At 40.4% G+C, this 19,781-nt stretch overlaps 1 protein-coding gene across 2 annotated transcripts; it reads right to left on the bottom strand.

Moving 5' to 3' along the window:
* Positions 1-4,652: 4,652 nt before the first annotated feature.
* Positions 4,653-19,422, bottom strand: dhodh (dihydroorotate dehydrogenase). Of its 2 annotated transcripts, none has more exons than XM_071528792.1 (9): positions 19,346-19,422; positions 18,134-18,346; positions 17,776-17,975; positions 15,797-15,879; positions 14,592-14,779; positions 12,671-12,784; positions 9,761-9,914; positions 9,497-9,656; positions 4,653-6,619 (listed from the first exon to the last, which is right to left on the bottom strand). In XM_071528792.1, exons 1-9 carry the CDS (start codon positions 19,361-19,363, stop codon positions 6,463-6,465), a joined length of 1,287 nt encoding a protein of 428 aa, XP_071384893.1. In that variant the 5' UTR covers positions 19,364-19,422; the 3' UTR covers positions 4,653-6,462. The 2 variants fall into 2 exon arrangements, with proteins under 2 accessions (XP_071384893.1, XP_071384894.1); XM_071528793.1 differs by having other exon boundaries at positions 18,134-18,343; positions 19,346-19,363.
* Positions 19,423-19,781: the final 359 nt, after the last annotated feature.

Genomic DNA, 19,781 nt, shown 5'->3' with positions numbered 1-19,781 from the left:
CTGTCATGTCATACTGTTGCTTCCACATAACTCACGAGTCATATTTTCTAAACGTTTCCTATGTTTCCATTAATTCTGACCCAATATGTTAATTATAGGCTAAAAGAGTCTTAAGAATAACATTACAGCACTGACAGCATTAAAGGAGAGCGTTTATGCCCAGTTGGTTGACCTGACCTGACAGGCTCCCAGCTGTCATCCCCCCCCCATGGTACGAACTCACGAACACCTTGGACAGCACCTACAGCGCTCAGAGTTGCATAATCAGGTCGGCTTGACATTCCCCTTACTGTCCATTAACACGTTTCACACGTTTTTCATAAATTCACACATGATTCAGTCAGGACCTGCCCTTTATTCAAGACTGTGACATCTCAGACATGGTGTGTATGAGAGCAAGAGTGAGAGCAAGAGGGAGAGAGAGAGAGGCCGTGTAGATTGGCCGGGCTTTAGGATGGCTTCTGGCAAAATTATTTGTACTTGACTGAATAAAGAACACAGTTTGAAAACAAATGATAATCAGTTTGTAAGCTAGTAACCTCTAAAACCCATTAACCTTGATAATTGACATAAAATTGACAGAATATTACTACTGCTAATCTATTATTAGGTAATCCTCCTAGTGAAACTTCATATTGAGAGAAGATATGTACCATAGCTTGAAGCATACTGTACAGGTTTTACGCCAAGGTGACAAGGTCTTACTGAAAGTCAGTGACAGAGTAGCTTCAGTTGATATGAGAGCAAGCACAGCAATCGCAAACTTTCTCTTGTCCATTTTCACTTTCAGGTTAGCTTCAGGTTAGTTAGCCAATGCCAATTATATGTATATATATGTATAATTATATGATAGCATCATAGCAACGAGAATGATGTAAAACTCCTTGCACCTTTTAAACTCTGCGTTGACAGCTTTAAATGAAGAAATAATTTACAAAAAACATTAATTAAACAATTAAATGAATAAATAAAATGCAAAGAATGAATGGGTGAAGAAAGAAAAAAGAAAATAAAGAAGAAAATAAAATTTCATTGCATGTTTTATAGACTGTTTTTATGTAGCTGCGGTCAGCTGGGACCCTCCGTCATATCAGCTGTGGACCACATGACTTTCTGATATCAGATATATACTGTATACTGTATATATATCAGATATAATATCAGATATTTATTTGAAGGCCGGTATCATCCCAATATATATGCAAACTGACAGATCAGTCTAACCCTGCATTGAACCCCAAGTCTATTGCACAGAAGAAGCACCTTTGGCAGCAATTTTGCATCTTTTTGGATACATCAGCTTGGCACACATGGATTTAGTGATTTTCTCTCACTCTTCCTTGCAGATTAGCTCAGACTCGGTCAAGTTGGATGGGGAGCGTCTCTGAAGTCATTCCAGTGTTGATTTAGTTGTATGCTTACTGTCACGGCCCTGTTGGATCGTCGCCTCAGTCTAAGGTCTTTGGCTTTCTGAAGCAGGTTTTCCCTCAAGAATTTGCCTGCATTTGTCTCCATTCATTGTTCCCTTGAATTGCACAAGTCTCCCGGTCTCTGCCACTGAAAAGCCTCCCCCTCAGCATAATGCTGCCACCTCCATGCTTCACGGTAGAGATGCTGATAGACGGGTGACGAGCTGAGCCTGATTTCCTTCAGACACAGCATGTTGTGTTACACCTAAAGAGCGCAATTTTCATTTCATCAGATCTCTTAATCTTTTGCCTCATGCTCTCAGAGTCGTTCACGTGCCTTTTTTTTTTTACAAACTCCAGGCTGCTGTCATGCATCTTGCTCAGTTTGGTCGGACGACCAGCTCTAGGAAGAGTCTGAGTAGTTTTGTACTTTTTTTCTATTTCCTAATGATGGAGCCTACTGCGCTCTTGTGAACTCCCAACACTTTTGAAATAGTTTTACACCCCCAGATCTATGCCACTTCACATTTGCATCTCTGAATGAAGTCCTTTCTGCTTTGACATGCACTGCCATCTGTGGGACTTTATCAATGTGTTTCATTCTGAACAATCTCAAGGACATTCAAAGGAATTTTGATGCACTTTAACTCGGTTTGCAGTGTCACTGCAAAGGGGGACAATATGTGATTCAAAACATCTCAGCTTCTTATTTTTAATTAATTTGTAAATGAAAATATGGCACTTTGACATTTTTAGATATTGTGTGACAAATATCGTAAATTAATCCATTTTGAATTCAGGCTGTAACACCACAAAATGCAGAAAAAAAGTGGTTGAATACTTTCTGAAGGAACCGCATGTACTTTTGCCTTGTCAAAGACCGACAAAGGATAACAAAATGAAAACATCCAGAATTATGTTTATTACATATCAAGGTCTGATTTGGTATAAATATTAATTATTTCACAGGGTCCAACAATACATTCCTATGCAGGTTTTTCAAACCATAATCGGTGATATTGAGATTTATTCATATTTCTTTTAGGCTGAGTTTTAGATTGTGTTCTTGAAGTCGGTAGATGAAACTATCTATATAGCAGAAACTATCATTGTGTTACAGATTCACCTCGTAACATTCAGGGTTGATTACATTCGAGACCGATGACCCACAAGACATTGGATCTTTTAGACCCTAGTTCTCATACACAGCCAGGCTCATAAAATCTCCCAATAGAGTCTCTTTAAGTTAAACAATGGTTCATTGGCTTTGACATCTCATGTTCTATATGCACACCAAAAAAGACACAAATAGTAAATGTCATCTATAAAAAGTAAAAGCCAACTGGATCAGAGGATGGCATAAATGTCAAATATTTGTGTTCGCCAAACTACAACATTTGTTTGAGTGTTTGAGAGAGAGAGCAAGAGAGATAGATATAGTGAGAGACCGGCGGTGAGGAGCACTTGAGCGTTAAATTAGACCAATCAACGTGAATATTTTGACTACACAAGCAATGTTACAAGGCTATGGAGACTCTCTGGTGTAGTCTTATTACTCATTCAGTTAGAAAGTCAAGCCATCTAGACAAAAAAAAATCTGACCTATGTTACTCCATTTCCTTTCCTCATCTGTTCTTCTGCATTAGCATTGTTTTGTTTACAGGCTTTGCATACAGATCTTACAAGGGGAGAATTTGTGTGCTATGTTCATTCTCTTGTCCGCTGTTTTTCTCTCTCTTTCTCTCTCTCTGCAGTCAAGCAAGGAGTAATTCCCTCTCCTCTTCCACTGGCTGTAGGTGTATTAACAAGACATATCTGCTTACAGATGTTTATTATCTGCATCGCTCAGTCACACTGTGTGATAAAAAAAAAGCAGTCCTTAAACTCTACAGCCTTCATAATACACCTATCTAGCTTGCTGATGTGAATATGTGTGTAATATTTAATCCGGTGGTAAATACTATTTGGCTAGTGGTCATTCAAGTTGAAGCGCGGCAGACTTGACCTTCCTATTCCTCCGCATAGTGTAAAGCATGGCACAGATAGCTTTTCAGGGACAGATAAGTGCTGCCTCCTGGCTATGATCAATGTTATATGAGGAAACCACATATCTAAGTGGCCATCAGTTTTGAGATTTGTTTGTCTGCGAGCCAGGCCTCTCCTCTCCACTCCACTCCTCTCCTCCCCCCAATGACACCGCATATGGGATACAAGCCAGTCTGGACTTGGCCTCAGGAGAGGTTGGAGAAGGAAGCGCTCAGCAGTTCACAGCTGATCCTCCCAGTCCCGCTGCCATCATTGACTACTGTCTACTGACTGCCATCTATTCTGGGATTAGCAGACAGCGCTGTGATAGGCTAGGAAGGCAACCTCGGTTCTAAAAGCCAATCGGAGGCTGGGGTTATGTGTCAACGTGTGAGGAAAAGCCCGAGAATAAACAGTGAAAACAATAGCCTCCGCCAATGCTACAATCTGTGGCTGTGTGTACTAATGCGCGGCCTCATGATACCACGAGATGCCCACAGCTAACGGGAGGAGAGGGGAGTGGGAGTTCAGCTAAGGGGAGGACAGAGGACTGGAGGGGGTTTCTCTGCCGCTGCCTGGAACACAGCAAACTCATCTAGTCCACTGTTCTTCTGAACCTGAACATCTCTTAATATCAGCTGAACTCAACTGTGGCTGCTGCAGATGATTAGGAAGGAATGAAGTTAACTACATTCTGCCCAGACAGATGTACTTACTCTTTGGAAGGATTGAGGATTATATATTTTTATTTTTTTGTAATTGCTGAGAGCAGAACTGGAGAAGATTTTCATTTATTTTTTTAATCTCGGATGCACCTTCACAAATCTGCTGTGTGAATGACAAGACATATCATATAGTGTTATTTTCCAAGATGATTGGTTCTTAAATCTCTTTGACTTTTAATTGACACTGTTTTTTTTGCTTTTTTTAATGAAGCACATGCTCATGAAAAAACAAGAGGATAAAATAACTAAAAGCAGTGTTAAAAAAACAGTGCCAGTGGACCGTGCAAACACAATTTATATTCAAATACATAGTCAGATCTTCTTCCCCCCCAGTATGTATTGCTCTCCGCAGCCTCCAAGCATTCATGACTATGATACAATGAACCCCTGAGAAAACTGCATGTACATGTATGCATTCCTTTCACTGTTGCTACAAGGTCTATTGGACCCATACAATAACCATTTTTCCTGCAGGTGTCTTTTTTTATTCTTATTTTTTTAAACACACGCACAAACACACACACAATACACAGTCTCACCAGCATTTCACAAAGTATTCAACAAATTCAAAACATATGTAATTTATTCTTATGTCAGTGTCTCCATTTCAGCAGTCAACACAAGTCTGCACAATGCTGTTATGCCACACAATCATCCATACATGGATCCCTGGAGATGTCATTTTTTTTAATATAAAATGATAATGAGCATCAAAATGCCCTATTTTCAGTACGCAGAAAGAGGACTAGACACCCTAAAAATGTCTGCTGGTGAAGAGGAGACTTTTGAGATTTGTCTGCCCTAATGTCCAGGAAGCACTTAAAATAACCCACTCTCTTCCTCTCTCACCTCAGCAGCGGTCTAATGGCGTGAGAGAAACCACACAATGCAGACAGGCTTTCTAAAATGCTGCTTTCTGAATTTGACAGATGTGACGTACTCTTTCATAGTAAATTGAATCTTAAAGGAAAATCTTTGAGACTTTTATTTTACTATTCTACCAGTTATTGCAAAATAAAGAAAAAGGTTCATGATTCACTATCCAAAAAAATAAAGGATCCAGCTCCAAATGGCAGCAAGAAGTAACTGTTTGAAAGATTTAAACGTCAATATCCACAAATTATATAAGGTATAATAAAATAAAAGGCACACAGAACGCTCATGTTTACCAACCTGGCCAGTCTGCCATCGCTTTATACCAAAGGCAAAAGAGAGGGAAAAGATTTAACATTGATGAGTCCATCTTTCTCTGGACGCTGTGCTCGCTTGCTGCTGTTCAGGGCAGTTTGTATTTCGCTCTCCAGTTTCGATTCATCACTTCCTACACCAGAATTTTATTGGGGCAAATAAGGCGAACCTACAGGGTCTCAGTTAGCCGGGATGGGACCCTCTTCTTTGCTGCAGCCCCACTTTGTGATTCAGGGTAGATAAGACAGCTATTTTTACATAAAAATCTTGCCTAATGTAGCTTTAAATAAGACTGACATACCTGACATACCTTGAAACAGAGAGCTCACAAACACCCACCAGAAATTGCCCTTCTATATCTCATGCTCTTATAAATTAATCATTGGCTTTACAACTTGCAATAAGGACAAAACACCTCTTTCTGTTAGACCACAGCACAACAAAAACCCTGAGTCTAAACCTGAATGACATTTGAGCAACTTTTGTTAAAAAGGTAAACAGTAATTGTGGGATAGTTTTTTTCGACGATGCATTTCTGAATGATGGCCTCTATTTTCAGATGAGCAAAGAATACGAAGTGATTAAGAAATGATGAAATTATTATGAAATTTGAATGTACGTTTCAACTACTATACTGAAAAATTCTTAAAAACAGAGAATAACCAATAATTTTGCCCTCCTATCCGTACAACAATCATATGACAGATTATTTTATTTATAAACAAAAAAACATCTTGTATAAATTTGTATTAACAGGTTTGTGTGAACTACTATAACTGCTGTTACACTGTATAACAAACAATAAACCTCTGAAATAAAAGTTACAAACAATCAGAGAGCAGCTTTCAAATACTGTAGATTTAACGTCACAAACATCAAAGATAATTTACATGATAGTTTTCAAGTAAAGGTAGAAAGTTGAGTTTCGGTGTGTTCAACTGCATCCCATCACCAAACCATTTTTTCAACGTCCGCACTCCTCCCCTCGACATCTAAATGTATGGTTTAAGCTGTAAGTTCAGACCGTAACTCCCGCCTTAAACCAGTGCAGACAAGGCGGAGGGTTGATCACAGAGCAAACAGCCACTGGCACAATCAGTTCAGGATCATGTTTCCTAGCCAGAGGAGCTGGCAGCCACAGCTACAGCTCTGCTCCCAGAGTCTGTGTTTACATTTACCCGCTCTCTATGTAGGCTCTGCTGATGGGTCGTCCCATCTGCTCCCCTGTGGTCCGCTCCGACCGCCTCTGACACGCTGCTGAAACCTTGGTCTCTGTGAAGAGACAGTTGGTAGGGGATGAGAATAATTCACAGTGAGAACATCAGTTTTCCAGAGTACAGGACAGGAGGAAAATATGGAAACTAATGCTATAAATCTTTATATAAATTTGTATAAAAACTTCTGACAGTTTTTTTTTTAAATATACATTTTTGTATCATGGCCTGCAAGAAAGCCCAGATCTTATTGGCTGGAGGCTGTCAATCAGTCCTTCAGTTCAGCCATACAGTGACAAAATACCAGCTGATTTCAAAATCCCTAACATGGCACTGACTAAGCAGTCCTTGAAAGTAGCACTCTTCACTCCTAACCACTTGCTGACTTTAGCTCATTAACACAACCATGACCCGGTGTCAACATCAAAGTGCTGTAGTCAAATGTATTACTGAGAAAAATATCATTTTTGTTGAGTATCGTAGTTACAACGTGGTGCAACTGGTAAAGAACGTTGTGCATAAGTGGAGTTTTTATCAGTTGGAAATAATAATTGAGTTGCTAACTTCAAAGAGTTCTCTTTTCAAAGGGTGGCAGCAAACAAAAATCAAATAATATTTTAGTAAAATAAAAAAATTGAATAAACTGCTGTAACATTGCCAGTGGCCAAGACCTAAATGATACTATAGACCCGGGCTCTTCAACTGGCGGCCCTTGGGCCGGATACCGCCCGCAATCGATGTTTTACTGGCCCTTTGATTAATTCCCATGAACTCAAAGAAAAACTTTTCATCCATTATATTTCATCTGCATGCACTATTGGACTTTTCCTGCAAATGCCCATTTGTCCCGCCCTACAGCCAATAGGAGTTAGCCTGGTAAGACCATCCTGATCACGTGACCTCACATTCTGTGATACTCCAGACTGATCCACTCCACGGATCAGTCTGGACTTCTAGCCACCCACATCGATTTCCTGAAATTACAATGTAACCGGGCCAATCAGGGACTGCATCGTAGTTGATGACGTGAAATACAGGCCACCGCTGGCAAAACAGTAATGGCGTCTCCCGAAGCAACGAGCGGTAACGTTAACGTATATTTTTTTGGTGTTACACAAAGTGCCTTTTATTCGACTGTTCTCTTTGCAAAGACAGCGCACCGTGATGGCGTCACATGTTTTGTTACGCTGATTGGCTGAAGGAGTTTGTCTGTCAAGGCAAGTACTCCCGCCCACTGAAATCGATGTGGGTGGCTAGAAGTCCAGACTGATCTGTGGAGCGAAACAGAATGTGAGGTCACGTGATCAGGATGGTCTTACCAGGCTAAATAGGAGTAGCTATGTGACTAAACGTCGATAGTGCACAGGGTCAGAGAAAAAAAACTACCTGCCTGCTGTCTCCTGCTGCACAGCGGGCTAGCTCACTAGCAACACAATTGTCAACAAAATGTCGCTTTCTACATTAAAAAAAGAGGAATGCCGACACAGAAATTCAGCAGTTTAACAGTGAGTGGACTGACAAGTACTTGTTTGTGCCAGTTGGTATGAAGCCTGTGTGCTTACTGTGCAGTGAAACTGGTTTGTGATTAAGGATTAAGGGTCGGTTCACGTTGCATTTAGATCGGAGGTCGGTAGTTCCAAGTCGGAACTACCGACCTCCGATCTAAATGCGTTCCAGTGCGTCTTCTCGGGAAAACATGGACGCAACAGCCTTTACCCATTAATGTTAACGGCAGCTATCTGACAGCTCTAGTTACGTTAGCAGACGAGTTCATACAGCAAAGACTTCTATCTACTAACAAAGCACAAGTCAACTGAATTACATTACAAAGGGAAACTACAAAGTTGTTAGAACAGGTTTTCAACACAAAAACTACATATCAAGTAAAATCAAACTACAATTTTAGTTTTCTCAGTCTTTGTAAGCTGTTTTGGTGTTTAGCAATATGTCAATTGTCACTTTTTTATAATGTCTTTTTAGAGAAGGAATATGTACCTTTTTACTTTTTATAAATGCTCTGATGACACAATTGTATGTTCTTGCAAAACCCAATAAACAAAGTTTAAAAAAAAAATAAAAAAAATCAGACTACAGATTGATGCTGTGACGTCAGCTGTGTTTATGTCGGACAACTCGGGCAGAAATAATTTTGTCCGAGTTTCACAACTGGGAATTCCGACTTGAACGACCGTTCCTTTGCACTTTTCCATGATGGAAGTCGTTTTTCTACGAGTTCCGAGTACAATTGAATGCAGCATTAAAGATAGGCCTACTAGATTGCGTAATACAGTATTTTGCACTCCACTTTGGAATTATACTTTGTTTAAAAATAATGTGAACTAGATGAGAAGACCAAATTGCACTTGTGAATTGCACGTGTGAACATACATGAGCAGCTATACTTAAAAAAATTAGAAATCGAAAATCTATGGCCCCTCAACTGGTAACACTTTAATTATCTGGCCCCAATTCCAAACTAGTTGAATACCCCTGCTATAGACTACAAGGTGTCTATAATAAAAAAAAACTGCCTCTGCCATCCTTTGATATTGTATAACAGACAATATGAACTGCATTTGAAGTTCCTTACTCAATTCAAAAGATTACAAGGGGGATCTATAGAGGTCACAATATCGACATTACATTATCTTATTATTATTACAGCGACATACTGTATGGAATGGCTTGCATGGGGTTTTTAGCACAATTGTCTCATCCCTCAGTCATTTGCACTGGCACTGCTGCCAAATACTGACAGGAGGCTGGTGCCAAAACTCGAGTGAAAACATAGTGAACACCTTAAGAGCGGGATAGGGTGACTAATAGGGTAAGCTTCGAAAAATCGTGAAAGTTTAATTTAAGGACCTGCCAACCCCGCCTGTACTCCAGGTTTGTGGTAGGAAACCGTTTCCCTACAACTCCCATTCACACTCACTTGAGAAGCTGTTCCAATTCCCGCTTTATCTTTGTTACAATGGGTGGGCCCTGGTAGGTGAGAGCTGTGTAAAGCTGAACCAATGATGCACCAGCACGGATCTTATCCATGGCGTCCTGCCCGCTGGCCACGCCGCCGATTCCCACAATTGGTATCTTACCTATGATTAGACACAGAACAGTGGGGATCAGGAACAAACCGCAACATAAGCCTGTTGTTAGTGCTTCTATTTTGGTCATTTTTGGTGAGTAAATAACTAAGTACCTTTGGTGAGGCTGTACATGTCTCTGACAGCGAGTGTGGAGAGGTCTTTGAGAGGCTGGCCACTTAGCCCCCCCACCTCGCAGCTCTGAGGGTCCTGCAGTGTCTCAGGCCGGGACACTGTGGTGTTACACACCATGAGACCATCCACTCCCAGCTACACACACAGAGAGGCAAACAGACACAGAGAGACAGAGAGGAAGGGAGAGGGAGTGAGCGTGCAACTGCAGAAAGATAATTGGTGTGTGTGGGTGGCTGTGAGAAAAAAGCCATCTGACTCGGGCAGAGCTCTAATGTGAAGTGCGGTGTGACCGAGACACAGAGCGCTGTTCAAATGTTTGCTTTCTTTTTCCTCCTTAGTGTCGCCTCCATTAAATCTGGCCTCTTTCTCGGTCCAGTGAGCACAGAGAGACTGCTCTAAGTTTTCCACCTGCCTGGTAAAGTAGTGATGAGGCTAGGAGAGCAGAGGAGAGAAGAGGATTGAATCAGTTTAAATATCTGCGTTGAGCAAGAGGTGTGCTGGTGAGAGCTGGCGGTAAAACGGTGCTTTGATGCGGCTGAAAAATAGCGGATTATAAGAGCGAGCAGAGTGGTGAAAAGAGCAGACTAGGAGATCAAGCAGCGAACCCTAGTAGCTCTTCAGTCACTCGTGGCTTACGTAACCACACAGCACTCCAAGCCCTGCAAGGCTCAATAGTGACCTACTACTGAAGACACCTCTGACATACTGTACCTTGTTCTGATAATGGATGAAGGCAAAAATAAAAAATCACAACCTCGTGTGAGTGTTTATCTCATGGGTAACCGTTTGCATTCAACTACAGTACTAAAAGGCCAACTTAGAACAACATTGAAGCAGCAAGTTTACCTAAAGGAGATGTAGCTAAAAGAGCGGTTTTAGCCCTGGAAGAGTGGATTTAAGTTGAGTATCTTTTTATAGATTCATCAAAGTTTGAATAACCACAAAAAGCCATTTGCTGGGTAAACGTTTCAGTCTCTAATGGCTTTAAATCTGCGCTGTGGAGATTCCCTGAGAAAGCATGAAAATTTGTTTACATCCTAATTTTCACCCAAAAAGGTTTTAGTGGGTGTTAAACTAAGCTACAAGATGAATAAATGTTTTACCTTAGAAAACAGTTGCAAGGTTAGTTTTCTTTTCTCTTTCTACATTATTTACATCTTTTTTCTGACTAGTTTACTTCTTTTCTTCCAGGGTGATATGCATTCATTTGTTTTCTTTACCCGCTTATTCCTTTTCAGGGTTGTGGGGTGCTGGAGCCTATCCCAGCATGCATTGGGCAGAAGGCAGGGCATCACTATCGCTACGATAAATAAGACAGTGTCTGACAATCACATTCATACCTATGGGCAATTTAGAGAAAATGTGGGATGAAGCTGGACCACCTGGTAGAAACCCACACAAACACAGGGAGAAAATACAAACTCCACACAGAAAGGGGCAGGAATCAAACCCAGGTCCTTCTTGCTGTGAGGCGACAGTGCTAACCACTGATCCACCGCTTCGTCCCAGGTAACTTGTCACATGCAAACCACACACACCCTGGGTGTAACCACCTTCCCATTTGAATGACAGTTGAGTTGCTGGCTAGATTATTATCACTCCATCCCCAGCTCTCGAAAAGAAAATTCAGCATTAGCAGCACCAGCATCTTCTTTTTGGTAGCTTCCACTATTACAACCATATGTCATTATCAAAGCCAAGAATTACAATTCGATACTTGTGTCCTTGCAGAGAAAGTTCCTCCTAATTTGTCTTAAGGAAAATAAACATCTTAAATGCGAACGCAGTGAATGCATCTTCACATGGGCTTTGTGCTTGAGGTTGCATGATGAGTTGAGACACATGTATTGATTTTCCCAGCTGTTTCAACCAGTTCTGCACTGTTGACTACAGCGCTGTGTCTTTGTGCTAGCTAGTTTGGACACAATGTGTCGTCCTCGCAATGGATATTGGGGCTTCTCATTCATTCTCTTCAGCCAAGTCACCATCAGATGCATCCTTGACATTTTCTGGTTGGCAAATCTATTTCTGGGATCTTTTTCTGTCCTCCTTTTTCTTTTGGTTTGGAATCATACTTTGGCCGTTAGATATAACATCAAATGAAAGAAGAACATGATAACAGACAAGAACACATACTGAGAAAGACCTCATGTTTGCCTGTCCAACAGGTATTGACCAATAACAAAAAGGTAGGTGTTTGCACATGCCCTCTATTTCCACACACGTTTTGCATCAGACACATGTGCTCATGGCGCAATTGTGTGTCCTCCAGTGTGTGCTGGAAAAACATGATGCACAACTGGGGATGACAAGTTTTCTTCTTCTGCGCTCACTGGTACCAATTTCAAAAATGGTGGCCAAAAGTTGTGCTGCTCGGTTTTTAAGTAGACACCGGTGATGTAGGCGAAAATTGTTGAATGAACAACTTGAGGCTGTGAACACCCTGAGCACCTGATCATCTCATCAAATGAGACGCCAATGGACAGAGACAACAATGGAAAGCAAATACAAATCTCAAATCATAACTACAATGTCACACTCTTTCAACAGAAAGTGCTTGGTAATCAGTTTTGCTAGCTAGCCAGTGAATGGCTATTAACAAAAAGGAGAATTTGAGATGTTGGAGGTTAAAAGGTTGAAAATTTAAATCCTTTATCCCAACAAGGGAGAACTAGATTTCCAGGGTGAGTAAGATACAACCCCAATTATATTAAACCTGCACATAACTTTTTTACCATCAATGAACAGTTCCTAAAACATGGCAGTTTCAGAGAGAATAACAAAACAAAATGAAATGTTAAAAGTGAAAAATTCAGAAGATGTGTCAAGCTACAGAGTCAAATCAAAGCAATGGATAGGAAAATCAACAACCGTAACAAATAGGTGCCGACCTCAGTGACAACATCTGCAATGTCTTGTTTGTCCCGGGCAGTGAGGTCAGGAGAAATCTTCACCAGGACTGGAGGTTTGCGCTCTCCCTGCAGGGCATCGCGCTCCTTCAGCACCTGGGGGGATTGTATCAGGATGTGAGCGTGTCAGGTGGATGGTGAGGGGTCAGAGATCACCACAGACGTAGGAAACACAGACCATACAGAGAAAAGTTATTCTGAGCTACAAGATACTACCTAGTCTTGGACATTACAGTGCGGCACAGATATCACACTCAGAAAGCCTAAATGCTGGAAATATAGATTTATTAAAGGAGTAATGAATCTCCATTAGACTACAGAAAATTTCCAGGAATGGGATGGAAAACTAGTCTACTAATTCATGGGTGATGTAGTCGACAAGAATATGTGTTTGATTAATTTAAACCTACATACGCTGTGCAAAGAGGGCTTTCACTAGCAGATCAATAAAAGAAACAAAAAACAAAAAAACATGTTATTTATCTATTTATTAAACATGCCAGGGAAAACTGAGTCATCTGTCACTTGAGTTGTAATAGCCTTAACGAATTTTGGCGAACACTAGAAAAGAGCTGTCAAGTATGGCTGTTATTACTGTCTTTCTACTGTATGTAAATAGTCAGTGAAATGAAAACATTCCCATTCTGAACAAAATGAGTTACTGATTTATTTTATCAAACCTTTGTAAAAGGTTTTGCTAGACTGCAAACACTAGCTGCGGTTACATGAGACATTTTTTTTCATTCTGAATGAAATCATTCCGAAGTGTTTACATGAGCGCTAAATATAACAATCGCATTTAGATGTGTGTTTACATGCTCCACAGTATGTAATCAGAATAAAAGTTTCTGACATGCGCAAAACACCGAATCCAGCACTAACATGGGCTTACGTTTTTAAAAGATGGACCTGCGTCATTTATTTCTTTACTGCTGTTCTTTCTGATGAAGCAACAGTTTTATCAAAATATATGACTCCATAAGTGTCAGAAAAAGACGTTTTGTTTTGCCCCCGCAATGATTGGGTCCATTTGTAAGTGTAAGGACTTGATATAAAAACGCGCTGCACCGCCTACATCAAGCCCGAGTGCCACGGGGTTAATAACAAGCACAATGATTCGAATCCTCCCGGAAAAAAAGGGTAACGTAATTGACGTTACTTACATTAAATGCGCGAGCATGTGCAGAAAGAGGCGAGATAAAGAAAGTGATCGGAATGAGTGTTTACATGATGAAATTTTATCTATCGACCGGATTATGAAAGGGTTATACCACCCCTCTCAAACGGAATTAAATTTCATTCAGATCGGCCAGTTTATTCTGATTGAGGCATTTATATAAGGCATTTTTATTCTGATTGGGCTACTATTCTGATTAAAAGGCTCAATGTAAACGCAGCTAATGCTTCTTAAAGTGATGACTAACAATGCAGCCTATTAATGCAGTTCATTGAGCATAAATTAAAATGTAAGGAAATGCTTTATGGGAATATGTGGCTAAAATTAGTATTCTTCACACTAAGCTGCGCTATTTTGAAGTCCCTGATTTAGCCAAAACCACTTCCAAATACTTTCAACTGCAACTCTCTATTGCTAATCCATTTAATCCTACCCACAGGTCCTTAGAACCAAGGCGTTAATCATTTTAATGCTAATCCTGGAAGTTAATTGTACAATCCTAAACATTCAGAACAGCTGGACAGTAAACAGACTCTGGATAATTATAGTTATGCTGTGTTTCTTATAGAATGTTTTAAGGATGTTGGGAGCAATAGGGCCAGATGATGAATTTTCACTGTATTTAATTTTTTCTAACTGCTGGGGCAGTTTTCCAGTTGGAGGCCACTGCAGCTAAATTAATATAAATGAAACACTGCTGATGGACATTTCTAGAGATGGTCGTACCCCATGCAGGAGTTGCCTGAGCTCAGTCTTTCCCTGCAGGTCCCGGAGACCCGGGGTGTTAGGACTGCTGACATTCACCACCAGGTAGTCAGCTAGGGGGCCCAGCACTCTCACCCCCTCCAGGTAATCTGCCCCCGCGTCCTGGGACAGCTTGTTCTTCCCCAGGTTGATGCCCAGGGGAAGGCCAGCTATAAACACAGACACATATGCAAAGACACACACGCACACACACACATACGAGAAAGTTCACAGACAAACACAAACACAGGGTGCATCAGAGACATGACTCATTGAGAGCCTGCTTACCCTGTGGTAAATGGGCTGTAAGCAGCTATAGATCAGACAGAACGTCCTGAATAGAAAAAAACAAAACAAAACAAAACAAAATTAAAAACAACACATGACACAAGGACAGGTCAGGATCATCAGAATAGAACAGAACAGAAAAGAAAAGAAAAACTTGGACCACACGTGCAATTTAGCTTTTTCACCATGACTCAATTATTAATTACTAATTACTAAACAATAAATATATATAATCAGACAAAACAGCACAACAGAGCTACCAATTAAATATGCATGCAAATATGCAATTCTTATGGGGAATTACAGATACACCTTAGCCTTCCTAAAGCATTAATGAGGGTTTTACGTAATTGAAAGCAATTTAAAAAGTTCTGTTTAAGTGAAAGGAAAAAAATACAAACAGGCTATGATTTTTTAACTTGATTAATGAGGTTGCATTTTTTCCAACTGGATAAAAGTAACTATCAATGATTCATTTCATGATTACTGTAGCCTACACATCTTACAATCTGTAACTATAGCCTGAATCTCGAATCGTAAATTACATCAACATTATGGTTTCCTTATTGCCTAGTCTATTTCCTTCACAGCTGACTGCAAGCTGTAGGCTTTATGGAACAATGCCAATTCAAGAATCTATTAGTAGGTCTATAGACCTACTAATCACACTTACAAGTCTGAATTCCACTATAGCAACTTCTGATTTTGTAGGAGGGATTATTTAGGCTACAGTCCTCCGCCACCCATTCATAGACTGAATATATTACCTGCCAAAATCAGTAGTAACTGGCTAATACACTGTGGAGAACTGTGACTCGTGAACTTGTTATAATAGTAAGAGGATGGACAGAAAGTTAGTGAGTACTGGATGTCCAGAAACTTCCAGCAGTCTTGCCAACCTTTTGTCAGCTCTAGTTGGGTTCCTTCCCTGGCCTTCAGCCTCTGCTGCGCTTCTTCCAGACCATAGCTGTTGAATCCATATCTAAACACACACACACACACACATACACACACATAGTACAACTTATCAAAAACATAATACTTATAGACCACTCATGCAACATACTGAAAAAGAACTAGAAACCTATTAAACAAACAGCATAGGCTGAACAGACATTTATAACCAGATTTTTCATGCCCTCTTGACAAAAATGAAAAAGCAACACTGGGATGAAATGCAACGCTTTCATTTTCTCCTCATTACATTTACACACTTGACAAGGCTGTTTGATTGTACACTGAGCGGGAGGAGGAATTCTTAAATTATCAACTTTTGAAATGCTCTTCTCTTGCACCCTACATGCAGAATGGACAATACTAAACATAGTTATATGGGCCTATGGGTTTAGCCTCATTTGTCGCTAAAACAGACACTCTAAATCAACTGAGTAATTCCAGAAAAAAACAATGAAACAGGCAGGAAAACAAGGTGATATTAGATCATGTACAGACATATGAATTTATGTTCTGTGCCACTTAGATGTTAGAGGCTTCTACTAATAGTAAGAGTTTATTTGTTTATTTGACTTGTTTGATGATTGACACCTAAGGGAATCCGGTTTCCAAAATTGTTCAAAAATAAATACATTTCAATGAATTTTGTGTGTGTTTGGTCAAATACAAGGACAAAAAAACTAACATTTTTTAGGATTGTACATTACACTGATACATAATTTGCTCTACATGATTTTGTCAAGTTGGCAGGAGTCAAACAATTTTTTTTGACATTAAAATGAAGGAATTTCTTGATATGAAATAGGGTAATTGTCTCGTGCTTGAATTTGGCTGCTACTTCCTATCAACACCATTGCTAGAATTTATAACTTGTAGATACATTTTTTGTTATAGCAACTCATGAATATTTATATCCATGCCTCACATTGGGTATAAAGAGATCCTTCTATCCTTGGGTATAAAGAGAGAGCAGACACAGGGAAGAGGTGGTAAAGGAAGATTAACTTCATTTAGCTCTTTAAAATCTGTGAACCTGTGCTACGAATTGAAACTGAAAAAGGAAATGAGATAAAAGGAAACACATTAACTTCCTACTTCCTGCCTATTCCCAGCGTTTTACATCTAAAATGCAGCATGTGCTGTAGGCGGCATATTTTCTTTGAACATGGTGAACGATGTTAAAGAGAATATTATCTGTCTTCCACTCTCGCTTTCTGTCTTTAGGATTTTAACATAAACTAAGACTAATGTGATTGCTTCACTGTTACATAAATGGAATAAACATATTGTGAACTGCAACATAAAAATGGGGCTTTTAGCTACATTGCATATGTTAAATAATAAATTCTTCCACAGTGATAGTTTCTCCATGAGGTGAGGCGCTTATTAGCTCTAAGTTCTGGCATAAGAAATATTATAATTAATCCCTACTATGAAAATTAACATGCATTCCTCACAGAACATGACACAAGACCTTTTCCAGGTCATTAGGTTCCACTAGTAAATTCAGCACCCATACGATCCACCAAACAGCACTTATTTCAACTAAATTTTAGCTTTCATAACTGCTGTGTTATTCCTGTGGCCTCTGTCCACTGAAATGCAACATGAAGTGGCCGGAGCAGGCAATGCGAATCAGTTAATATATGCTGTATATATACTATATATGCCTTGTTGCTACGGACATTGTTATGCTAGAAGACACAGATAGCAGAGAGGCGCACAATACTTCAGACGTGTCGTGTTATTAGTGATCAGAAGTCAGCCAGTAAAACGGCTGAATTCACCAAGACCACTACTGTAGAACCCTTCAGTGGGGTGGGACTCTATGTCATTTGTGTCCATTAATTTGACCGTACCCTTTTAAATCACATTTGATTCAATTGACAAGCATTGGCAATTACAAAGCCTATTCAACACTTACCTGTTAATGACTGCTTGATCTCTAGCGAGTCGAAACACACGCGGTTTGGGGTTCCCATCCTGAGGTTTGGGAGTGATGGTCCCCACTTCAACAAAGCCAAAACCCACTTTGTAGAGTCCATCTATGGCCTCTCCATGCTTGTCGAAGCCCGCTGCAATCCCAATGGGGTTTTTGAACTTGCATCCCAGGACATTCACTTCCTGTAGATGACGTAATGACAAGGGCGACCAGGTCAGTGAGTAGTGTCTGAGATCGCTCTGATGTATGTGGAAAGTGTCTGGCCCACTGCACTCTAGATTACCATTTAATATTAGAAAGTGGCCTATGAGAAAACACTGCCTGATGCCTCCATACTTACCAAAGACGCAGGGTCCCGGTAGCGGTTCAGAGGTACCAGACCCAGACCCATCACCTTCACTGCCATCACATGGGCCGTCTCTGCCCCCACAACCCTCTGCAGCAGGGGCATTAACTGGTTGGAGTAGAAACGCTCATCTCCAACCACAGTGAGGTAGGAGGCAAACAGGAGGCCACCTGAGCTGATGATCTTCACTGCCTCCTTTAGCTGCTTCTGTAGACGGACCAGAAAATAACAAGTCCGATGTCAACATAGTTCATTGTTATCTTAACAAATATACTGTATATGTGATGTGTATATCAGCCTTGGGATTATAAACTAAACAATACTTAATATGATAATGGACATAGGTTTGACAAGTGAGAATGTGAGATGAACCAACTGGTTTATTTGGCAATGATTAAGAATAAAATACTGATGAAACAAGGTTACCTCATGTTAACCGACTGCTTTAATGTTTCTTTTTTTTCATTTTTGCCTATAGACAACCTTCTACCTCACAGAATGCATTCACAAACCTACGTACATACCATCAGCAAGGTTAAATGCAAATGCAATCGGCTTAATTGCACTGGTTTGCTGTACAGTGCTGCATATTGGATTACTTTCATCTATTATTGCATTAGTGCAGTGATACACTAGGCAAATGTTGTGGGTAATGTAGAGAACAATGCTCCCATTTAGATAACAAAGTGGGGAAAAAAGGTCAAAAATGTGTTCATGTGTTGCTTGGCAACAAGAAGCTCCTATGTGACTGAAGCAGCAATTCTCAGGTGCTGTTGGCCACCTGAGCTGCTCAAGAGGTTAACTTGAGGTTATGAAGATTATGAAACCTTGGGAAAATACATCTGGACTTAACTGGTTTGTCAATGTGAATACCCAAGACCACATCAGAACCAAAATAAACGAGCTAGATAACAGCTAGCAAAAGTTAGTAACTTTGCACGCGCTGTCTAAGGGACTGAGAGGTTTGGGCCATATGACAAAGTTATTAACGAGCTGCCTGACTATCTTACTAATTAGCTAGCCCATTCAGACTAGCATGACCATCCTCTGAACAACAGCATGTGTAGCAAACACACTGCTAAGGCGGAGCAGCCGAGCTAGCAAACAGTAAAACAACTGTCACTGTATTCTCGTAGCTACGTCGTCATTCATGATTTTACGAATCAGAGCCTCACAAACACAAGAGGATGTTTTCACTGGACTTGCCTTCAGTCGTCCCGCCATGGGTGAAGTTATGTCATGCCCGTTAAGGGCACTGGAAGCATTTCCAGTCACGTTACACAATCACAATCAAACTTCCTGTATGTCCTCTCGCGATACTTCCGAAGATGCGATGGGAGCGGGGAGGGGCGGGGGGGGGCAGCCTCCTACACACGCATATACTGCAGTTGAGGTCAACTGAAAACAGTGACTAATTTCATTGATTGAGTTGAAAAGCAATCTTGATGCATGAACAATGGCTTAATAACACATAATAAAGAATATGTGTTTCTCATTAAAACAGCCAACAAAAGGCTGAAACACACCAGCCTACACTGAAGAGAAGGAGGTGGGAACGTTCAGCTTTTCTGACCTTTGGTGATGCCAAGTCACTTTTTCACTTTGCATCTTGTTTGAGTGTCTGCAGTGATTTTCCTAATGT

Source organism: Centroberyx affinis, unplaced genomic scaffold (genome assembly GCF_046629955.1).
Source record: "Centroberyx affinis isolate AG114_WGS23_722 - 3 ecotype Tasmania unplaced genomic scaffold, CSIRO-AGI_Caff_v1 ptg001726l_1, whole genome shotgun sequence".
Lineage (NCBI taxonomy): Eukaryota > Metazoa > Chordata > Actinopteri > Beryciformes > Berycidae > Centroberyx > Centroberyx affinis.
This window is presented reverse-complemented; position numbering and strand designations above follow the sequence as displayed.